At 42.6% G+C, this 19,474-nt stretch overlaps 2 protein-coding genes across 10 annotated transcripts in view; one reads left to right on the forward strand and one right to left on the reverse strand.

The window, feature by feature from the left end:
• PER3 (period circadian regulator 3) overlaps nucleotides 1–8,374 on the forward strand; it is a 77,804-nt gene extending 69,430 nt beyond the window's left edge. For 5 of the 9 annotated variants that reach the window (XM_057499670.1, XM_057499673.1, XM_057499672.1 and 2 more), the window contains 3 exons: nucleotides 641–824; nucleotides 1,441–1,591; nucleotides 2,598–8,374. In XM_057499670.1, coding sequence (XP_057355653.1) covers nucleotides 641–824; nucleotides 1,441–1,591; nucleotides 2,598–2,690 — 428 coding nt within the window. In that variant the 3' untranslated portion in view covers nucleotides 2,691–8,374. Of the gene's footprint in view, nucleotides 1–640; nucleotides 825–1,440; nucleotides 1,592–2,597 lie in introns of those variants that run through there. The other 4 variants (XR_008996863.1, XR_008996865.1, XR_008996864.1 and 1 more) reach the window with 4 other exon arrangements.
• Nucleotides 7,120–11,401, reverse strand: UTS2 (urotensin 2). The gene is made up of 4 exons (XM_036925326.2): nucleotides 11,116–11,401; nucleotides 9,047–9,157; nucleotides 8,236–8,279; nucleotides 7,120–7,246 (listed from the first exon to the last, which is right to left on the reverse strand). Exons 1-4 carry the CDS (start codon nucleotides 11,216–11,218, stop codon nucleotides 7,127–7,129), a joined length of 378 nt encoding a protein of 125 aa, XP_036781221.2. The 5' UTR covers nucleotides 11,219–11,401; the 3' UTR covers nucleotides 7,120–7,126.
• Between the last annotated feature and the right edge of the window lie 8,073 nt (nucleotides 11,402–19,474).

A 19,474-nucleotide genomic window follows, 5' to 3' on the forward strand; every position in this document is an offset into this window, starting at 1 on the left:
GAGGAAATGGAGAAGTAGAAATAGTCAGTGCTGGGTATTTACCAGTAGCGTACTGACCAGAGGACCATAGCAGGGCTACTGGCTGTGGCTGATGGTCCTTTTGATGATGGTGAGTTTATAGTGGAACCAATGTATCCTGTGACATGTGACTCTCTCCATGTCTTTGACTACTTGTGTTTAGATAAGAATAGAACTGATAATTGACTCTCCTGGAGTTGACATCTTGATAGCTGTGCAAAGTTAGAGGGAAAAGAAGTCTAAGGTATTGCAGAGTGTTACTGAGTGACAGACTTCAAGCTCCAAGCCCAAGAGCTAAGTCATGGTTCCAGATTTGTAGTCGGAACAATTGAACAAGAAAATGAAGCTGAGAAGTTAGCAGTTTTGGAGATGGAGCTGAGATGGAGCAGTTCTGGGGGATGACAGGAAATATGGTACGGCCTTGAGAGTGGAAAGCTCGGGAGGAGTGAGAAGAAGATTTGGGAAGGATCAAGGAACTGGAAACCTGAGGCTACTGGGGATGATGGCCGGGCTGGGTGGCAACAAAGACTCGGCGAGCTGCCAAAGTCTTTGAAGAATGGGGTTTGGCAGTCAGTCTTTGACAGATACATTCTAATCTGTTACTGCTGTTGACTTTTGATAGGAAGCAATGACAGCAGTACGTACTTTGCTAGGAGTAATTATTCTTCTGAAATCACCCAAAGTGGGCAGCAGCCTCTGGATGTGCAGAAACAAGAAACATTTCCCAGTTTAGCTGAAGAGTCCCTCTGGGGAATGATAAAGCAGACACCCGAGTGCGTTCTGATGACTTACCAGGTACCTGAGAGGTAAGAAAGCACTTTGGAAAGCCCGCTTCTAGAAGACTGCTTTTAATGTGTACACATAATATATACAGATGTTATTTCTTAAGGTTTTTTTTTAAAGAAACTGATTTTTAAATTTCTTTATACATACTCTTAGAGAAGTGTATTTTCAAATTCAAAGTCAAATGACAAATGATTTCTTAAAACAAAGAGTGTAGTGGGAACACCACACATATTCAGATCCAGACTAAACAAACATGTTATGCATCATGAGACAAGGAAACAGAAAGGCAGGTGCTTTCCATGGTGGCCCACAGTACAAGAACTTTTCTTTTTAGACTGAATTTTTTTTCTCATTCGAAAGAATAGAAGGACTAAGGGAAATCTGTATCTTCTATATTTTCATTAAAACATTGTACAGGTGTTTTCCACCAAGAAAAGGAGCCTAACTTTACTACCTTAATGAAGAAGTTATTATTTTTTTGATGTGTACATTTGTAATATATGTATTACTGACATATTAACAAGAGATATAAAGTACATCACGAACCAAGAAGAAGCATTCTTCTGAGACGACATGATATGAACTCTGTGCCTTATTCAGGATTGTTAAGGTTCGGGGTTTTTTGTTTGTTTTCAGGGATAAAGAAATTGTACTGAAAGAAGACCTAGAAAAGCTAGAAAGCATGAGGTGGCAGCAGCCCCAGTTTTCCCGTGGACAGAGAGAGGAGCTGGCCGAGGTGCATTCCTGGCTCCAGAGCCGCACCATCCCCCAGGAAATGGGCATCCAGGTAAGCCCGGTAGAGGCAGCTGCCGTGTGGTGATGTGTTTGTGCCACGGGGTGTTAGAGGCACTCACTGTGCACTGTGTGGTCCCACTGAAGATGTTAATCCTCACAAGAACTTACGTGGTAGGTCTTATTATACCTACTTTACCAATGAACAACAGAGTAACGTGGATGTTAAATAATTTATACACAGTCACACAGTTCATCAAAGTTTGAATATAGGGCTTTATGACTCCAAATGTTTTTTTTCTTCCACCAGTTGGAATGTTGTGGGGTGTTTCTGTGATCTGTGACTGACAGGAGAGGAGAGTGTAAGAGATTTGCATCTCAAATATGCATGCGTGGTTAAAAAAAACTACAACTCAAGGTGGAAGATACCCACCAGAAGTAGTATGTGTGCCTTGCAGCCCTTCCCGTGGAACCCAGCTGGTCTCTTGGCTGTTATGAGATCACCAGCCTGAACAGTGGAGCTGGGCTTTAGCAGTGGTCCCGGTGGGTGGTAGGATGGTTGTGACAGTTGTACTAGGAATGGGGTCTTTATTCCCTCAAGTATCAAGATGAGGGAGGTGATAATATGTGAAGTTAAAAATTATAAAGGGACTAATGTTAGGAGTTTTGGAAAGTATGGAATTAAGGCTTATGAAGTAAACAAGTCACTGGGATCCTTCCCACTCTCATTTTTAAAGAAAAGAATGAGTGCCTGCTACTTAAGAATGGTCAGATAGGTCTCACCAAAAAGCAGGAGCAGGCCTGGTTACTCTAAGTGTCACTATTTTTAAAATAACTTTTTGTGGTTTTTGAGAAGAGTGTAAGAATGAGCCCTCAAATAACTTAAACAAAAGTATTTAAACAATTGCTGTCATTTACCATCTAATATAGTGGATATTCTTAGACATTAATATGTTGGGGAATGAGACACAGGTTGCTTGGCCTGTATTTTACTGATTGTAAAATCTGTCAGTTGATATCACATCAAATAATTATCTGCCTGCTCTTGTTCTTCTTTGGAGGGCTGTGTCACCTGTGAAAACAGAGATTCAGTTGGTGACACTGCAGAGTCCTGTGGACAGGATCCAGCAGGAAGCAGTGGTGAGGGAGTGTGAAGTCACCCGCACACCCGCCCAGGCCTGCTGGGCAGCTGGACCTCGTCGCATATCTCTTCAGACCCAACCCTAAGTGACTATGAAGTTATCACTGAATGTTAAGGTTTTTCCTTGACTTTTAATAGACGTCATTTTTCTGAAGCAGACATTGTAAATAGCATCTTTTACTTCCTGTTCCTAATGGATTAAAACTGTCAATTGGGCTCTTTTTCTAGGTTAGCTGTCTTCTGAAGATATTGGATGACCTCTAAAGAGGCGTGTATACAGCAACACTTACTTCAGGTGTCCTCTAAAATAAATTATAACTGCAAGTATAGAAAGCCAGAGAGAGCCCCAAACCTCAGCTTCATTAATATTGTTTTTATTGTTACATAATCCATTTTCTCCTGTTGGAACAGGCTGCATGCTTTTCACAAAGGCTTCCATAAACTGAGTACATTCATCTAGTCTTTGCACAGCTGATGCTCCTCCTCCGTAATTCAGATCCAACATTCCAGGTTTCTCGTAATACAACACAAGTCGCTTTAGTGTTTACCAATATTAAAATATATTGCCCATTGGCATACTAGAAACACCTAGTTTTTAAGGTTTTATTTTGACCTTCATTCCTGTAGATGCCTTTTCTTTTGATTTTCCACCTTCCACTGAAATTCTAAAAGTCTTCAAAATCCAATCAGCTTTCAAAGCTTATTCCTTGAAGAGTTTAAATTAGCTTTTGTAGGTGTCATGTTAGAATAAAAGAGCTTCTGACTCATCCAGTGGGGTATGTAATGTTTTTGTAATGTTTTTGTTTTTAAAATAACGATTGTAAAATGTTTCAAAAGTTATGTGAAAATTAATATTGTTCTTATATGTGTATGTATTTAAATTTTGTCTTACCAAAACCAACAGTTAACTCTTTCCAACCATTTTACACAAAAGAGGCCTCTCCATCCCTGCCAGAGGTGCGACCGGCCGTGCCTTTTGTTGCCCTACGGGAGGGGAGTGTCCCGAAGGGGCTCGGTCTGCGGGGACTCTGCCGTCCAAGCCAGGGGAGACGCAGCGTCTGCCCTAAACCACTGGGTTGTTTACTTGCTGACTCGGCTTCCTCTCTTTAAGGGGTCAGCGACTCTTCTCAAACGGGGAATGACATAAGCAGTTCACACTCCACAGGTCTCAAAAAGGAAGGGAAGAAGATGAAGGTCACAGTAACCTTTCATCTTTTATACATCAACAAACCAACTTATTTTTCTTTTTTGTGTGTGTGTTCTTTTTTGTTTTTGTTTGTTTTAAGAAAATATTTCTTCCCTCCTTTCAAGTTTTACACCTTTTTTATAAAATGCATCCTCATGATAATTATGAGAATCGACCTTTTTATCCATAATGACTGCTGGACCCTGATTCTAGATTTCTTTTCTCTTTAAAGTAGTCATTCCCTGGAAGGTAATTCTCCCTTAATCATTTCCAAATGCTGCCTATGACATTTCTTGGAATTTTCTAATATTAAGCAATCCCATGCAAATATTCCTGTTTTATGAATAGAGAAGTCTCATATTCTACTCCATCTTGATTGTTAAATGATTTCAATCCCTTATTGTATTGGCCAAGTTATGTGCTATTTTTGCCCTTGATGAAAAATCAAATTTTAAAAAATTAACCAGCCTGGATATTGTCTGTTGGTAATCACTGTGACCTTCTGTAGTGATGAAAATTTTAATTTGTGTAAATCAGAACTGAATGTAACTATCAGAGGACCGTTGTGCATTTGTGTAGCATATTTCAAACCTTATGTTCCCTGATAATATATGCCTTTGCTTTCCATTCTTTCTAGATATTTGTTTTACCTAAGTCTGCTTTTTCTTTGCCTTAGGACACATTTTATGGGCTGTGTATTATATACTAGGTTTGATTTGAAACTGGTGCTTGTTGTAGGTCTGTAAAACCATTTATAATTCTCATATTTTATAAGTAGATTCATTGGTGTGTTTAGAGATTGGACAGCAATGCTCCTGCTGCTGAAGGCGAGCAGGGCCTCGGCAGGGACAGCAACCGCCCCCCAAGGGGGCTTCACCCAATTTTAAACTTTGTTGTTCAAGTTTATTAACCTTTTGTATTAATGACTATAGAATTGCTAATAAAGATGTATATTATAGGCTTCAATGTTTACATAAATGTTACCCAAAAGGCTGTATTTTCTTGGCTAAGGTCAGGATTTATGAACAACAGAATTCTGCGTGAATGGAGTTGCTTCTCAGTAAGTGAAACGTCATTGTAATTCACAAGGCAAATTTAATCCAAATTGAAATTTTGTTTCAACCAAATTTATAATTAACTGTGTGGATTTACTTGTTTTTAATGGTTATTAGTATTTTAATTGGGTATCTTTTTTTAAGTAAAGTCAATAAATAAACTGTGTACATATAGAACTGGGTAAATTTTTCTTGCAGTGTTAACAAACCTTGCCCCAAATATGTATTTTATGTCATTTAGAAATATTTATTAAGCTATATTGACTGGTACTCAGATTAACGCTGGTTTTCCCAGCAGTACTTTGTGTAAACATTGCCAAGGGTGTCCAAGCTCCTTACTGTGTGGGAGATACAGGCATTTTCAAGTTCATTATCTTACTGAATCCTCACTTCAGCACTGTGAAGAATTTATGGGGTCCTGAACATATAAATGTCTTTTTAATACTAATTTTAATGCCTAATTTATAAAATTCAGCTATCAAAATTACTTTTCAGATTCTGTAGAGAAACCTACATTTCCTCAGAAAGTCTGAGTAACTGGCAGCAACAAATCTCAAAACTAAACTATGGAACAAGATCCTTCAGCCAACAGGAACTTGCAATGCTACACCTTTCACATCATTTGCACCTTCCTGTAACAAATGATCCTACCACCAAGAAGGAAAAATAGCTGAGTGCTTATGGAGTGTGTCCTACTCTAGCAGGGGCTGTTCAGGGCCTTCCGTGAAAAAACTCGTGTAATGCTCACTTTCACCAGTGAAATAACATTGTTTTTATCCTCATTTTACAGAGAAGGGCACCGAGGTGGAGGGAATCAAATAACTTGGTCAAGGACTCACAGCTGTGCTTGGGAGCCGCGACTTGGACCCGGTAAATCTGACTGCAGATCCCCATCTGTACGAATGATTGCCGGAACTGCGTGACACCGCTGGGGCAAGGGAGGGGGTGTAGAGTCACACGGCAGTGGACCTCCACCTCACGTTCTTTCAGGTATCAAAAAGATAAAATGGTTTTGTGGTTCCCACGCTCTGTTAGAGAACGACTTTTAGTCTATTTCAACAGGGAAAGAGACCTCAGCATTACTGCAGCTCTGCTTAACACCAGCACGCTTTGAGATTATGCATCTATCCCAGTTTAAAATGTCCTTCCCTGCAGATTTGTTCTTTATGTCTTAAATAAGCAGAGTGAGAGGATTATCAGACCTGTGTTCTGTATTAAGTTTTTAATGTGTGTTGGCAAGGTCGGTACCAACTGTGTGGCTGTTTGGTAGCAGCTCTGACACATCATCCCCCCAAGTAGAGTGTGGCTGATAGCCCCAGGTCCCCGTTAGAAGCTTAGCTCTCCCAGCCAACTGTTCTGGGCTGGAAGCTACACAGGGCTCCCAGGAGCTCACCATTGGTATGCTGTATACACAGACAAGCTGCATTTATACAGACACATTAATGGAATATAAGTTAGTGTGTACAAACACACATAAAGTGGTTTGTAATTTAAAACAACAGGTTATTTCTTCCATTCCACAATCTTAAATCCCACCTCACCCTCTTCTCTCCACAAGAAACAGATTAGGAAGGCACTTATCTAGATTAAGCCAACTGACACCCTTGAGCCCACAGGAACGGAGTCTAAACATGTTGCAGTATTGAGAGAGAGAAAGTTCCAAGGTTTTGATCCTTTGGTCAACTAAGGGGCAGCAGAGCCGAGCACCTGAACTTCCCGATCAGGAACAGAATTCAGACTGTTCCCCATCCTCATCCTTAGGAAACCTTCACTCTAGAGATATTTCCACACTAAGATACTGGACTTTTTAAAGTAATAACTTATGTTGTCATTTTTAAGGATTGAGAGAACATTATAGCTAAGATAGTTTATTTAAATGATTTGTAGCTTAACTTTTAACTAAATTTTACTTTCATGACTTTATCTTAATATTTGCAACTGTTCATTTAGTGGCTTTAAATTTTCAGAGAATTTATCTTTATGGATAAATTGATGGAAACAAAAATTTAAGAAAATCAGGACATGTTTAGAAGTAAAATAACCACTCATGATATTTACAAAACAGAGAGGGTTTATTTTTTCCAAATAATAATGAACAGGGTATATAGTTTGCCTAGTTTTTCTTCTATACTGTGTTCAAATCAAGCATTTTTATTTTTAATTTTCTAAGATGGTTGTTTGAGTTGACAAGTAGATGTACATTTTCCTTCAGACACAATATTTCCAGAAGCATTCAGAGGGAGGTCCACGTTTCTGAGATTGTTTCCTGATTGTGGCCAAAATATGACCCAGTGAAATGTTAGGAGCTTCTTGAGAAAAAGCCTGAAACTAAAACAATATAAACAAAAATATAGGTTATCCATGAATTAAGACTCCTAGGCAAAAAAGGACCTCTAGCAAGCATGCAGGGCCTTAAGGCAATGTGTGCCATCTCCAGGGTCGAGTGTTTCCAGAGTATATTTTTACAAGGATGCTAATGGGTGCTACATGTCCTTGGTCAAAATGTTTAGGGAATGCTTCAAGTTAACTAAGAGTTTATCTCGTGAATTCCTGGAGGCTTTAATGTGCTGATATACACAAGGACTCGCCCAGACAGGAGGGGCTGGAACACACCATTCACTTTGGTTCACAGGACACATATGCCCAGGGGACCCTTTAGGAACACTAAGTGTTTGGGTTGTTGATAATGATCAAATACAGATTTTTCTTCCAGCATTTATGGTCCTCCATTAATTGTATGCTGTCTCTGACCATCTGATGGCGTTCCTCTTTCCTTCATGGTCTTTCCCCCAAAACCCACACAGTCTGCTGCATATTCTGCTGTGCTGCACGTCTTCCATCTCTTCCTCCACTTAGGTGCTGTACTGCAGTGCTTTTCAAACTGAACGTGATCACCTGGGGGTCTTAGGACACAGGTTGTGCTCCCATAGGTGCTGGGGTGGAGGATGGGATAGTCTGCATTTCTCACAAGCTTCCAAGTGAGGCCAGTGCTGCTGGTCTGTGGGCCACATGAGCGATGACAAATGAACCAGCACGGTGGGTGACAGACTTGACAGCAGTGATCTTATCTTTTTTGTTCTCTTAAACTTGTTATAAAATTTATCCAAACAGGAACCGGGTAAGTTCTTGTTGTGTTCGTATTTTATATGAATCAAAATTTGGAAAAATGAGTGTTTTTAAATCACACTGGCAAATTATTTTGAAGTGTAATTCTAACCAAGAACACTTGTCTAGCTCATGGATTTCGGACGCTCTAAAATCAAGGTCTAGGATGCACACACACCTTTCTTACCTAACTCATAGCTAGAATTGCTTACCTTTCTCATACTTCCCCTTGGGTTAAAAATGTTGGTCCTGAGATCTGGAAAACAATATTTTGAAACCATTCATCACTAGCTCTACTCTATTTTATGTTTGTTCTATTTAAAACACACAAAATAAAATATTACTCAATCATGTCTACTTTCTGGTCTTCCTTTTTCACAGTGAAGTGGTATTTCCTTGAAGGCAGATAGGCACCCTTGTTCTCTCTGACCTGCGAGTTCACAGGGGGCCCTGCATTCAGTAAGTTAGCCATTCAGGATTTATCAAAAATATTTTATAACAAATGAACTCCTTTCTGTTAAACAATGTCTGTTAAAAGGCTCCATTTTGTTTCCCAAATATCCTGAGCATTTTCTTGTCAATGGTTCTGAATGAGTTGGAGTTTTTTGAGGTGGGTATTTTTATCATTTCTGTTTACTGATGGAAAAACCAAGGTACAGAAAGATAAAATGATTTCCTTAACATTTCAGTAAGTGGGAAACCAAAATTTTTAATTGCACTTAATTGAAAATTGGGATGATACCATCATCTCCCCACTGCACCCCCAGTAAAAACCCATACAAGAGAAAATGCGCTGAGGTGCCCAGGAGAACGTGATGCTTGCGAGGAGCTGCTGAGTAAAAGGAAAGATTGCAGGGGGCGCCTCGTGCCAGGAGGGAGAGTGCTGGGTGGCTAATGCACTTACTGTACTGTAGCTCATCTTTATATTCCAAAGGAGGGTTTTCCCTCAGTAGTAGATGAAAATAGAGAGTAAATTCAGTAGCAATAAAATCAGACAGCTTGTAAACACACGAATCATTTTACCGGCTTTCCTAAGACCATCACCAGTCTCTGCACTGACCTTCTCCCACAGCGCCTGCCTGAGGGAAGCTCTTTCAAGGTCATCCAAAGCTGATCTTGCCTCTCCATCAGGTGCTGCATAGCGTAATAATAGATGTTAGTAACTCAGCTCATTTTCTTCAATTAATTCTGTTCCCTGTTGTATTTGGGAGATACCAGGCACAAGGAGATAATGCTAGAAAAACTTCAAATGCGAACTTTGTTGTTTGTCATTCGTGGTATTTTAACAGAGAGGTGGAAATGCTGCAGCCCAGTTTACAAGCCAGCAGAACAGAAAATCAAGAGGAGCCGATCCGATTCAGACGCCACCGCCTGTGGAAGCCTGCTCAGCTGTGTGGATAGGACGGCAGAGCTAGGCCACAGGACCAGTTTAAAACATTGCCACTTAAAAAGTGGTTCTTCCTCATTCCATTTTATCTAGTGCTGCCAGTTGACTTTTGCTTTTAGATATTTGGGTGGGAGAATTGGATTAAGAGGAAAAACAAAAGAGTGGTTTTCCAAAAGACAAGATTTGTGTTGTTCCTATAAAATAGGGTGGCAGCACCTTCTGGCCTTCAAGATTTAGACACACTTATAAGAAAAGAGTCAGCTTTAAAATACTCTTTAAAGAACTTGATAGAAATATCTCCAATGTGAAATTTGGTCAACTTAATGGAACATAAGATGTGTGGCAAGTGTGTGTAGGATGTGTATGGGACGTGCATGTAGAGGATGGTAAGTGGAGGCCTGGCCCCGGGGAAGCTCTCTTGGCCCCGGGCTGCTGTGGTGAGATTGGAGGCTCTGGGAGTTATGATACCTGCGTGCTCAAGGCTCACAAGCACCTAGCACCCAACCTTGATTAGAAGACAATGAACAAAACATATATGAGCGCAATCATATTATTTCCAAAGAATTAATGAAAACACACAAAATTTGACCACATGTGTTTGTGTCTTAAAGGATCATTTATGAAAAAGCAAATATGAAAAAAGTGCAGGAAAACCTAAAGTAACCTGCCACCTGTTAAGAACTTGAGTGACATGCTATGCTCATCTAAGTTTAAAAAAAAAAATCATAATGATATGTAAATTCTTGAAGATGGCAGTAATATCTGAATATTCTTTACTTCATCTTGTGCTCTTCACCATTCTTTTTTAAATAGCAGAGATTCAATAAAGTGAATGCCTGTTCTGAACATTAAGATGACTGCCAGTTATGAAGCCAGTGACTCCAAGTTTATTGATAGAGCATGGGTCACTAGCAATGCTTAGCAATTACCAGAAAGCACAGGGGAAACTTTAGAGACTAGAAATTACAAATGGCTTAGAAGAGTTTTTTATTTTTAAAAATGTCTCAAAGTATCCAAAGTTTATAGATAACATAAAATCCCATTAAAAATTGTACAGAACCTACTACCCAAGCATCAAACGTTTCATTTCTTAAACTAAATTAAGAGGGAATAGCAAAATAAGCACCTGCTTGACTGATAGATTTTTTAAAATTCAACTTGAGACGAACTCCATGAAACATAAAAGGAAAAGACAGTGTACTTGGAAATCAGTGTCCTCTCTACCCCAGCTTGTTACTTTTTTCTTCCCTAATATTTTGTGTCGTGTATAAGAAAATATTTCAATCTCTCATTGGAAATTAAAATATTTGTTATTTTTACATGTATATTTTTAAAACATTTTAAATCTACAGTTGGAACAACCAAATTTTACATTCAACCAGTTCATTTTAAAAAATTAAATGTTTTAAATTTAGTGCAATTTTTAAAACTGAAAAAAGGTAATGAAAACAAAAGGTTGCGTTACGGAAGCGACATGAAATGAGCAGCGCTGCCCTTCTGCTCCTGCGCAGCACAAAGAAAATGCTTATCGGTTACGACCTCTAAAATAAAATGTGCTGAAAGAGCCTCCCCGCTCATTTTCACAGCTGATACTATTTAACGAGGCTCCTGTGAGGAAGAATTCCCATTCGTACCTCCAACATTGCGTTTAAGACCCTTGAAGACTTAATCAAGATGAACATAAGGGGGAAAAGGTTTCTCTTACCAGAGAGCAGCAGGGCCTCTTTCCTGGAGTCAGGGACAGGAAGAGACAAGAGAGGGTGTAAGCACCCAATGAAGAGCAAACAGCAGGAGGCCAGCTTATGCATGATTGGCAAGAGACCGCAGTCTTCCTTCTTGGCTTCTGTTGTCTGGATCCTCCAACTTGCTCCTCCTCATGCTGTGATCAGTGATTATATACATTATCCCATGACCTCATGTCATTCCCTCCAAAAAATTAAAAATCGGCTCTGCAGGCTAAAAGGCAATCACTTTGCACTGATGTAATTTTTCAAGGTAACAGCTCAGACAATAAATTTACTGTCTTGTTGCCTAGTGTACAAAGTAGATACTATATAAAGAAAGAACAGTTAAGTTTATAAACCTGGCAAAAAGAGTAACTTAGAGCAATAAATTGTGAGTTAAAGAGAGGGTCATACATGAGTTGAAGTGGCCAAGGCAGAGACATGGATTTATGAGCCCTAACAAGTGAGGCAGAGAGTGACACGAGGTGTGCTGGTTTAGCCATCTTAATCTCTCATGAGGGAATAGATGGAACTGTCTGGTTGTCTTTGGGCCACCATGCCCGAAGAATGACAATGTGAGGATTAAAACGTAAAACCAGTTACTTTCTTTAGTGAACGTAAAAGGCACAGGAAATATTCAGGCTCAAGACAAATCTTCAGGTTGGATATTATTCATCAAGGAGGAATGCAGAACAAGCCTGAAAACATCGCTGATAAACATTTGTGGCATTTTGCTGCTATTTACTTCCACCCTGCCTGGCCTGGTGCAGGGCTGAACTATTAGAGGAGCCTCCTCACCGAGGACCTCAAGCTTGCATCCCGCTCCCAGTCTCATCCCAGCACAGCACAGTGACACTTGAAACACATAAATCAGACCATATTCTCTCCTTGCTCAAAACCTGTAATGACCTCGAATAAAAGTTGAGACTGCAGAACCACTAGAAAAAAAACACACCTTCAAACCCTTGGGATAGGCTGTTATTTCCTAGCTAGGACACCTATCTTACAAACAAACAAACGAAAATGGATAAATTGGACTTCTTCAAAATTAAACACATCTTCCCTTTGAAAGATACTGTTTACAAAATGAAAAGACCAACCACTACTGTGAGAAAATACAAACATCTGCCCGACATCTGTAAAGAAACAGCTCCTTAAGCCAACCACTTAAATGAATGAGCCAAGGGTTTGAGCAGGTACTTCACAAAACAAGGTGTACAAAGAGCTAAAAAAGGACATAAAAAATACTCAACATCATCTTCATCAGAGAAATGCAAATTAAAATCATAATCAGGTGCCACTACACATCCACCACAATGGCTGCAATCAAAAAACCAACAATACCAATTGTTGACAAAGGTATAGAGAGCACCTGGGTGTCTCATAAGGTGCAGAGAATCATAAATCAGTACAACCTCTCTGGAAAACAATTTGAAACTTTCTTATAAAGTTAAACTTATGCTAAACTGTGCAACCCATAAATCCGACTCCCAAGTCTGTACCCAAGTGAAATGAAGACCTGCATCCAGCAAACAGTTACACACACACGTTCTTAGCAGCTTTGTTCATGATGGAGAACTGCCAACAGCCCAATGTCCACCAGCTGGGGAGCAGATCAATAACCTGGGCTAAATCATACAGTGGAATTCTACTTAGAAATACAAAGGAACTACTGGTAACTACAACATGATGAGTCTCAAAAACTTTATGCTAGTTGAAATAAGCCATACCCAGAGGAGTACCTATTGCATGATTCCATTTAAGTGAAATTCTAGAATTTGAAAATTGAATTTTTTTAGAACAAAAAAATTCTAAAACTTGCATCCAAAACAGTTCAGTGGGAGACAGAGGTTGACTATATGGAGACTGGGGGACTTTTTATGGTGATAAAATGTTCCATATCTTGATCAAGGCAGTGGTTACATGGATATATACATTGACCAAAACTCATCAAACTGTACACATAAAATGGGTACATTTTATTTATGTAAATGGTACCCGAATAAAGCTGATTGTTTCCTAAATCTCCATTGACTCCTGCTTACATTTTCCACTTCTTCCAATAATACACTCCCCTTCGGACTCCACTGTGCTCAAAACTTTACTGTTTGCTGAACACATTCCTGCTCAGGGCATTTGCAATGGCTGCTCCCCTCCTGGAATGCCCTCTGCCCACAAATGTGCGTGGCTCTCTTCCTCACCTCTTTCAAGTGTTTGCTAAAACGTTACCCTGCATGAAGCCTTCCCTTTTAAGCTTTTTAAAAATTGCAACCAGCATTACTTACACTCCTGCCTTGCTGTCTTTAGTCCATAGCACTTAGCTCCTGACACACTTTATATATGTTATATAGTTATTGTACACAGTAGGCAATCAGTAAATGTGTCAAATCAGGGAATGGGCCATCAACCATATGTCAGGCCTTATCTGGGAGAAGGGTGAACAAAATAAAAGGTTTGTATTCTTGTGAACTTTCTAACTGGAGGAGACAGACAACAAAGTAAATATATGCTATGATAACTTAGTATTTCTGTGAAGAGGAATAAAGCATAGTGGTGAGATGGTGCAGTGGGGCAGATGGTCAGGGAAGGTGTTTTTCCAGACAGGACAATCGGGAGGCCATTGGGTGGGGGATGTTTGAGCAGTACCCCAAATGAAGTGGGTGTGATCCGCTTGGAGCGGCCAGGGCGGCTGGCAGAGCCCTGAAGGAGAGTCCCTGTGCTGGCCTGGGGCCCACCCTGCTGACCGCCGGGAACCACCCAGGACGGCCCCTGGGATGGACAGCGTAGGTGCCATCCACGCCTCAACGGCCAGTGTCGGCAATTTCATGCCTGTGTCTGGGGTGGGGGCGGGGAAGGCGGTCATCTTCAGACTCATCCGCTCATTGAGCAGAGACCTCATCTCCTAGGGTGTGTCAGCACCGGCAGGTGGGGACCGAGACAACGGGAAGCGGCCCTCGAGACCCTGGCGTCCAGCTGGGGGCCCACAGAAACCACGCAGATCATCCAGCTTAGGAAGGTAAGTGTGTTGGAAAGTCAAAACAGTTTCCAGAATTCAAGGAACTGGGCAGGAGCAGGAGCCAGAGCCCCTCGGGAAGGGGAGCGAATCCGCCCACTCCCTCTGACCCCTGCCTCTGAGTGACTTGACTCCCAACCTGGTCTCTCTCCCTCTTTTCCTGCTGTTTCTCCCCAACTTTCTCTTCTCTTTCCGTCTCTGTCTCTGTCTCCCTAGTTCCATAGTTTCTTGCCTTGTCATCTCTCTGTATGTTTCTGAATCTTTCCTCTTTGCAGACCTGGTTTTCTTCTCTTTTCCACATGTATTTGTCCAGACATACCCCTCCACTGCTGAAATTTACCTTTCTTCATTTTAAGAGATCAGCTCAAAAACATCTTTCATCTAATTTGCAGATTCTGAAGAAAGAGGGTCTGATTGGCCCAGTTCAGCCGGGCTTTTACTGAAGTCCGCTGTGGGACAGCTCCTTGGAAAAGAGAGGCCCGTGGTCCTGCAGACATCTCAAATGGAGCACAGTACAGCAATAGCTGGAGCAGGTTCCTACTGGTCCTGCTCTCAGAAATATACCTTAAGTAAATAATACAACAGAAGCAAAAAGTTACCTGGTAGTAATTCTGTCTGTAGTGGTAAAGACATCAAAGGTTGCAAACTCAAGTGCACATAGGAATGAAGAGGTGAATGACAATAAGGAGCGGTGAGGACTGTAGCAGAGTGGAGAGCATATGTTCTCTCTAAGGATGGACTACTGCTACTGGTTGCCAGGCTAGAATGTTAGGAATCTGAACTGTGAGGATTATCCATGATTTCTCATGGCAACTAATTAAAATTTATAAGCAAAGTTATGTGCCAGCATTGTGCATTTCCAACAAAACACATCTGAAAGCCAAAATTCAACCCACAGGCACCCAATTCTGGCCTAAGTGCCCAAAATAAGTGTATAAATTAGTAGATTATAGAGTGTGTCAATTATGTAATTTTAGTGATCATTGAATCAGTAATAGAGATTATAGAAACTTGGAAAATCGAATGATTTTAAAGGGTTAGAACATAGAGTGATTGACACCAGGTAAAAATAAGGTGATTATGTGGACAAGAGCTGGTAATATGACAGAATTGAAAAGCGTTGTGTTAGGGTGAAGGAATTTTTTCTTAAAAAATGCTATTTTATCATATATACATTATGTTATATACATATATATAAAAACGTGTGTGTGTGTGTGTGTGTGTGTGTGTGTGTGAAGCCCTCATGAAGTAAAGTCCTGCCCTGAGCTGGGGACGCAGGTCGGCTGGACCTGGGCCTGTCGGTGTCCCCTGAGGACGTTTCGGAGGGGAAGGGGGGTGAGGACTGCCCCTCTTTCTGCGGAAGAGGCTGCCTGCCAAGCTTTGCCATTCCCTGGTGACTCAGGGGTACTTCAGACAGTTATTAGCAGTGATTTCACAGCATGGCCTAATTAAGTGACTACTAAAGGTCTAAGCTTACAAGACAATGAGTTTTCCTTCAGGAGACTGTCAATGACAATGTCCCCTTGTCCCAGAAGTATATGGACTTCTCACTCAATCCTAAAGGTCCTTGTGTTAAGCAACACAGCTTCACATTCTGGACAGGTGTGAAGAATGACCACCTCTCATAAGAGGTAGGATCTCTTTATTTGTAAATTACCTTTTTAAATCAGAGGGGTATCTTTTTAGGAAACAAACAGTTAATATGACATGCCTTGGGTGACTTGTGCCCATGGAGCCCTACACTCCATTGGAAAAATACAAAAGTCACGATTCTTTTTCGTGTTTATTTTGAAATTGACCTAATTCACCCTCTCTGCTGCTGTATCCCTTTTTATCTGTGGGCATGATTTTTGACCCTAGTGTCTGTACTTCCCATCCTTAAGCACAGGGACTCCATGAGGAGAAATTGGTACTAAGGGACTTGGCCAAGTGTTTAAAGCCTGTTCAATACTTTCTCAGTGATGAAAAGCTACCATAATTCAGAGCGATCTATCAGAAATGAGTCTGTGCTCTTCAGATACTTCATTGCTTATGCCATTTTTCAGGCAGGCCTGGGTCTGTGAAAGTGCAGAATATCTAAAACTAACACAGCTCACATTCAGCTGAGGATGAGATGGTTTCCAGCGCCATAGGGTCCACTTTTCATTCTGTTAATGTGAACATCGTAAGTTACAGGCTGTGATATATAGAGTTAATTTGTTAATCAAAAATTTAACTTAACCTGCTCTGTATTAGTTACAGGCTGAGTTTATACTAACTTGTGTCTCAGATAACCACTTCATGGAAATGAGCAGTGCATGCCCCCTCGTCGGCTGTATCACAGCAATAAGCCGTGGGGATCAGAGGCCCCTGGGAGCACTGGGGCTTCTCAGGAGACGTGAATGAGGAACGGGCGAGGGAACAGCCTGCACCAAGGCCCAGAGGACATGTTCAGTATATTTGCAAAAGGCTGGACACAGCTAGATGAGACCAGGAAGACAGGTGGGGCTAGATCACAAATTCCTAGATAAAGAATTTGGATTTTTTTTCCCTTTAATAACAGAGAAGACGTGAAGGGTTGAATAGGGGAGTCATGTCATTCACATCTGGTGATGAGTTGAGCACCCAAGAGAACTCCGAAGGCCTAGGAGGTGATGCCAAGGAGGGGCTATTTTACATAGGAGGCCACCATAGAAGGAAAGGAAATGAGTGTCCCATGGCTCTCTGAGAACCAAGCGTTCCAAGCAGACAGAAAGCAAGTGCACAGGCCCTGGGGTAGGACTGAGTCGTGCCTGTTTGAGCGACACCCAGGAGGTCAGCGTGGCTCAAGCAGAGTGGTCAGGGGGAGAGAAGGGGGCTGAGGACCAGCAGGCAGGTAGAGGGACAGAGCTAGTTCTTGGCAGCTACTTTAAGGACTTCCAGTTTCAGAGTGAGTAGCATAGGAAGCCCATAGGAGCAAAAGGAAGGCATAATGTGGGTTATGTTTTAAAAGGCTCGCCCTGGCCCCTTGTGGGGAAGAGACTAAGCCGCACAGGGCGGAAGGGGCAGAGACCACCATCTAGGGCCTGGAAGTAGGGGTGGTGAGAATGGCCAGATTCTGCAGCTGTTCTGAAGCAAGAGCCACCAGGATCCGCTGGGGAACCGGGTGTGAGAGGAGGCCTGCCTGGAGGAGGACCCCAAAGTTCTCGACCGGAGAACCCGGACAGGTGGCATCCCCTGTAACTAAAACATGGACAGTTGTGGGCAGACCAAGATGCAGGGGATTTTTGAGAGTGGTTTGCACATGTTAGTTTTAGGGTGCCTGTTAGACACTTGGGGGAATGGCCAAGAAGCTGCTGGATGCATGCAGGGTCCTGGAGGAAGATGTGGGCTGCAGATGTGATTTGGAGTCATCAGGTGGCATGTAAAGGGTGAGGCCACATGAATCCCAAGGGAGAGGGTGGAGAGAAGAGCAGAGGGTGGGGGCCCAGGAGGCCCCCAGGGGCTTTGGCATCAAGGGTTGAAAAGCTGATGAGAAGGGTTCAAGAAAGAAAGGAAGCAGACAGGGAAAGGGCATCTTTTTCTAGGGGTCTTTCTGAAAAAGGGGGCAGAGAAATGGGACAGCAGCTGGGTGACGATCCAGGGTCAGGAGTGATGGTTAAAGGCTGAAATCTCAAATTTTTCCCAGCAGGGGGCACAACCAGATTTGCCCTTTGCATGAGGCAACCTCACAGTGGCCTGTGTGGCAGAGCCAAGTGCCTGGTATCTGACCACTGCCCCATCCTACCTCAGCTGGCTACTGCAGAGCCCCCTTTCCTGTGGGCCAAAGTAGATGCAAGCAGACCCACAGGGATGGTTGTGCAAAGCTTCTGTCAGGTTTGTGAGTATGAAGAACACACAGTGCAGTTCTTTTTGGAGGTAACCAGGTTCTGGACTGCGGGATTATAATAAAAGATCTCTTCATCTGAGAAAAGACCTCACAGTGGCTTGCCAGGCCACGCGTCATCTCCTGAGGTTTTCCACTTTGATCACTGCCCTTGAGGCATGCTTCTGCCCCAGGGCCTTTGCATTAGCTGTCGCCTCAGCCTGGAACGCTCTGTCCAGACGGCTCACGGCTAACTCATTCACCTCCTGTAAGTCTCTGCTCAAATGCCACATTCTCAATGTGGCCCACCTTAACCTTTATTTAAAATTGCAACCTGCCCTCTCCTCCTCATTTTTCCCACACCCGTGCCCAGTTTATTTTCCCAATTTCACATCATATTTTATTAACATATGTATTGGGGTTATGAAGGCTGGGATCACTGTCTCTTTTGCTCACTGAAGTATCCTGCATGCCTAGAACAGTACCCACACACGAAGGTCTCAAACACTGTTTGTTGAACGAATGCATTTTTGGAAATCCTTTTAGCCTTGCACATGGGCTCTGTATTTATTTTTTCCAGCCGATCTTACAGTCTCAGCCATCCCTTGCTATATAAGAAACTACCCCAAAACTTAGTGGCTTAAGACAACCATTTTACTGGTCATGATTCTATGAGTCAGCAGTTGGACTGGTTCCTGCAGGAGGAACCTGCCGCTATTTGTCTAGCGTGACTCTTGCAGACCTGTTGTCTAGGAGGACATCATGCACGTGTCTACAGGCTGGTGCTGGCCGGCAGCTGGGCCACCTTCTCCATGGGTCTCTCATCCCCCAGGAGGCTGGCCCTGCGGCCTTCATGTGGCCTCTCCGGGCTGCACAAGGGCAAATGGAAGCTGCAGGGTCACTACCTCAGGGTCACTGGGCTGCCTTCTCCTGGCTGCTCTGGATTCAAGGGGGTGGGGCATTAGTCTGCCAGACTGCTATACAAAGGACCAAGGCCGAGTGGCTTGGCGGATAGAAATTTATTGTCTCACAGTCTGGAGGCTGGAAGTCTGCGGTCAAGGTGGCGGCCAGGCTGGTTGCTGCTGAGGCCTGACCCTGGGCTTGCAGACGGCTCTATTCTCACATGCTCTTCCCTCCATGCATGCACATCCCTGGTGTCTCTCCCTCCTTAGGAGGATGCCACTCCTCTTGGATTAGGGCCCCACCCTTAGGACCTCACTTTACCTTAATCCCCACGTAATCCCCTTAAAGGCCCCATATCCGAATACAGTCAGGGTACCAGGATTAGGACCTCAACATTTGCATTTGAGGGGCACAGTTCACCCCGACAGGTGGGGAGAGAAGCCCATCACTTACAGGAATGGCGGAGGAGGCACGTTGCAAATGGCACCTCATCCAGACGGAGGATCTCCCCACTTACTCAGCTGGCGCCCACCCGTCGCCCGCAGGCTTCTCCCAGCCCACAGACACAGGGAGTCAGACCCCGCGTGGGTGAGGGCGGGTG

The sequence above is a fragment of the Manis pentadactyla genome, chromosome 4 (genome assembly GCF_030020395.1).
Source record: "Manis pentadactyla isolate mManPen7 chromosome 4, mManPen7.hap1, whole genome shotgun sequence".
NCBI classification, from domain to species: domain Eukaryota; kingdom Metazoa; phylum Chordata; class Mammalia; order Pholidota; family Manidae; genus Manis; species Manis pentadactyla.

What these genes read in the sequence shown, in the direction of transcription:
- UTS2 (XM_036925326.2), bottom strand. Translation starts at nt 11,218, where the DNA reads ATGCATAAGCTGGCCTCCTGCTGTTTGCTCTTCATTGGGTGCTTACAC. An exon ending in AGAGGCCCTGCTGCTCTCTG is followed by an intron (nt 9,158 to 11,115) that starts GTAAGAGAAACC and finishes TACGCTATGCAG; the next exon opens with CACCTGATGGAGAGGCAAGA. An exon ending in TGATGGTCTTAGGAAAGCCG is followed by an intron (nt 8,280 to 9,046) that starts GTAAAATGATTC and finishes ATTGTTTTCCAG; the next exon opens with ATCTCAGGACCAACATTTTT.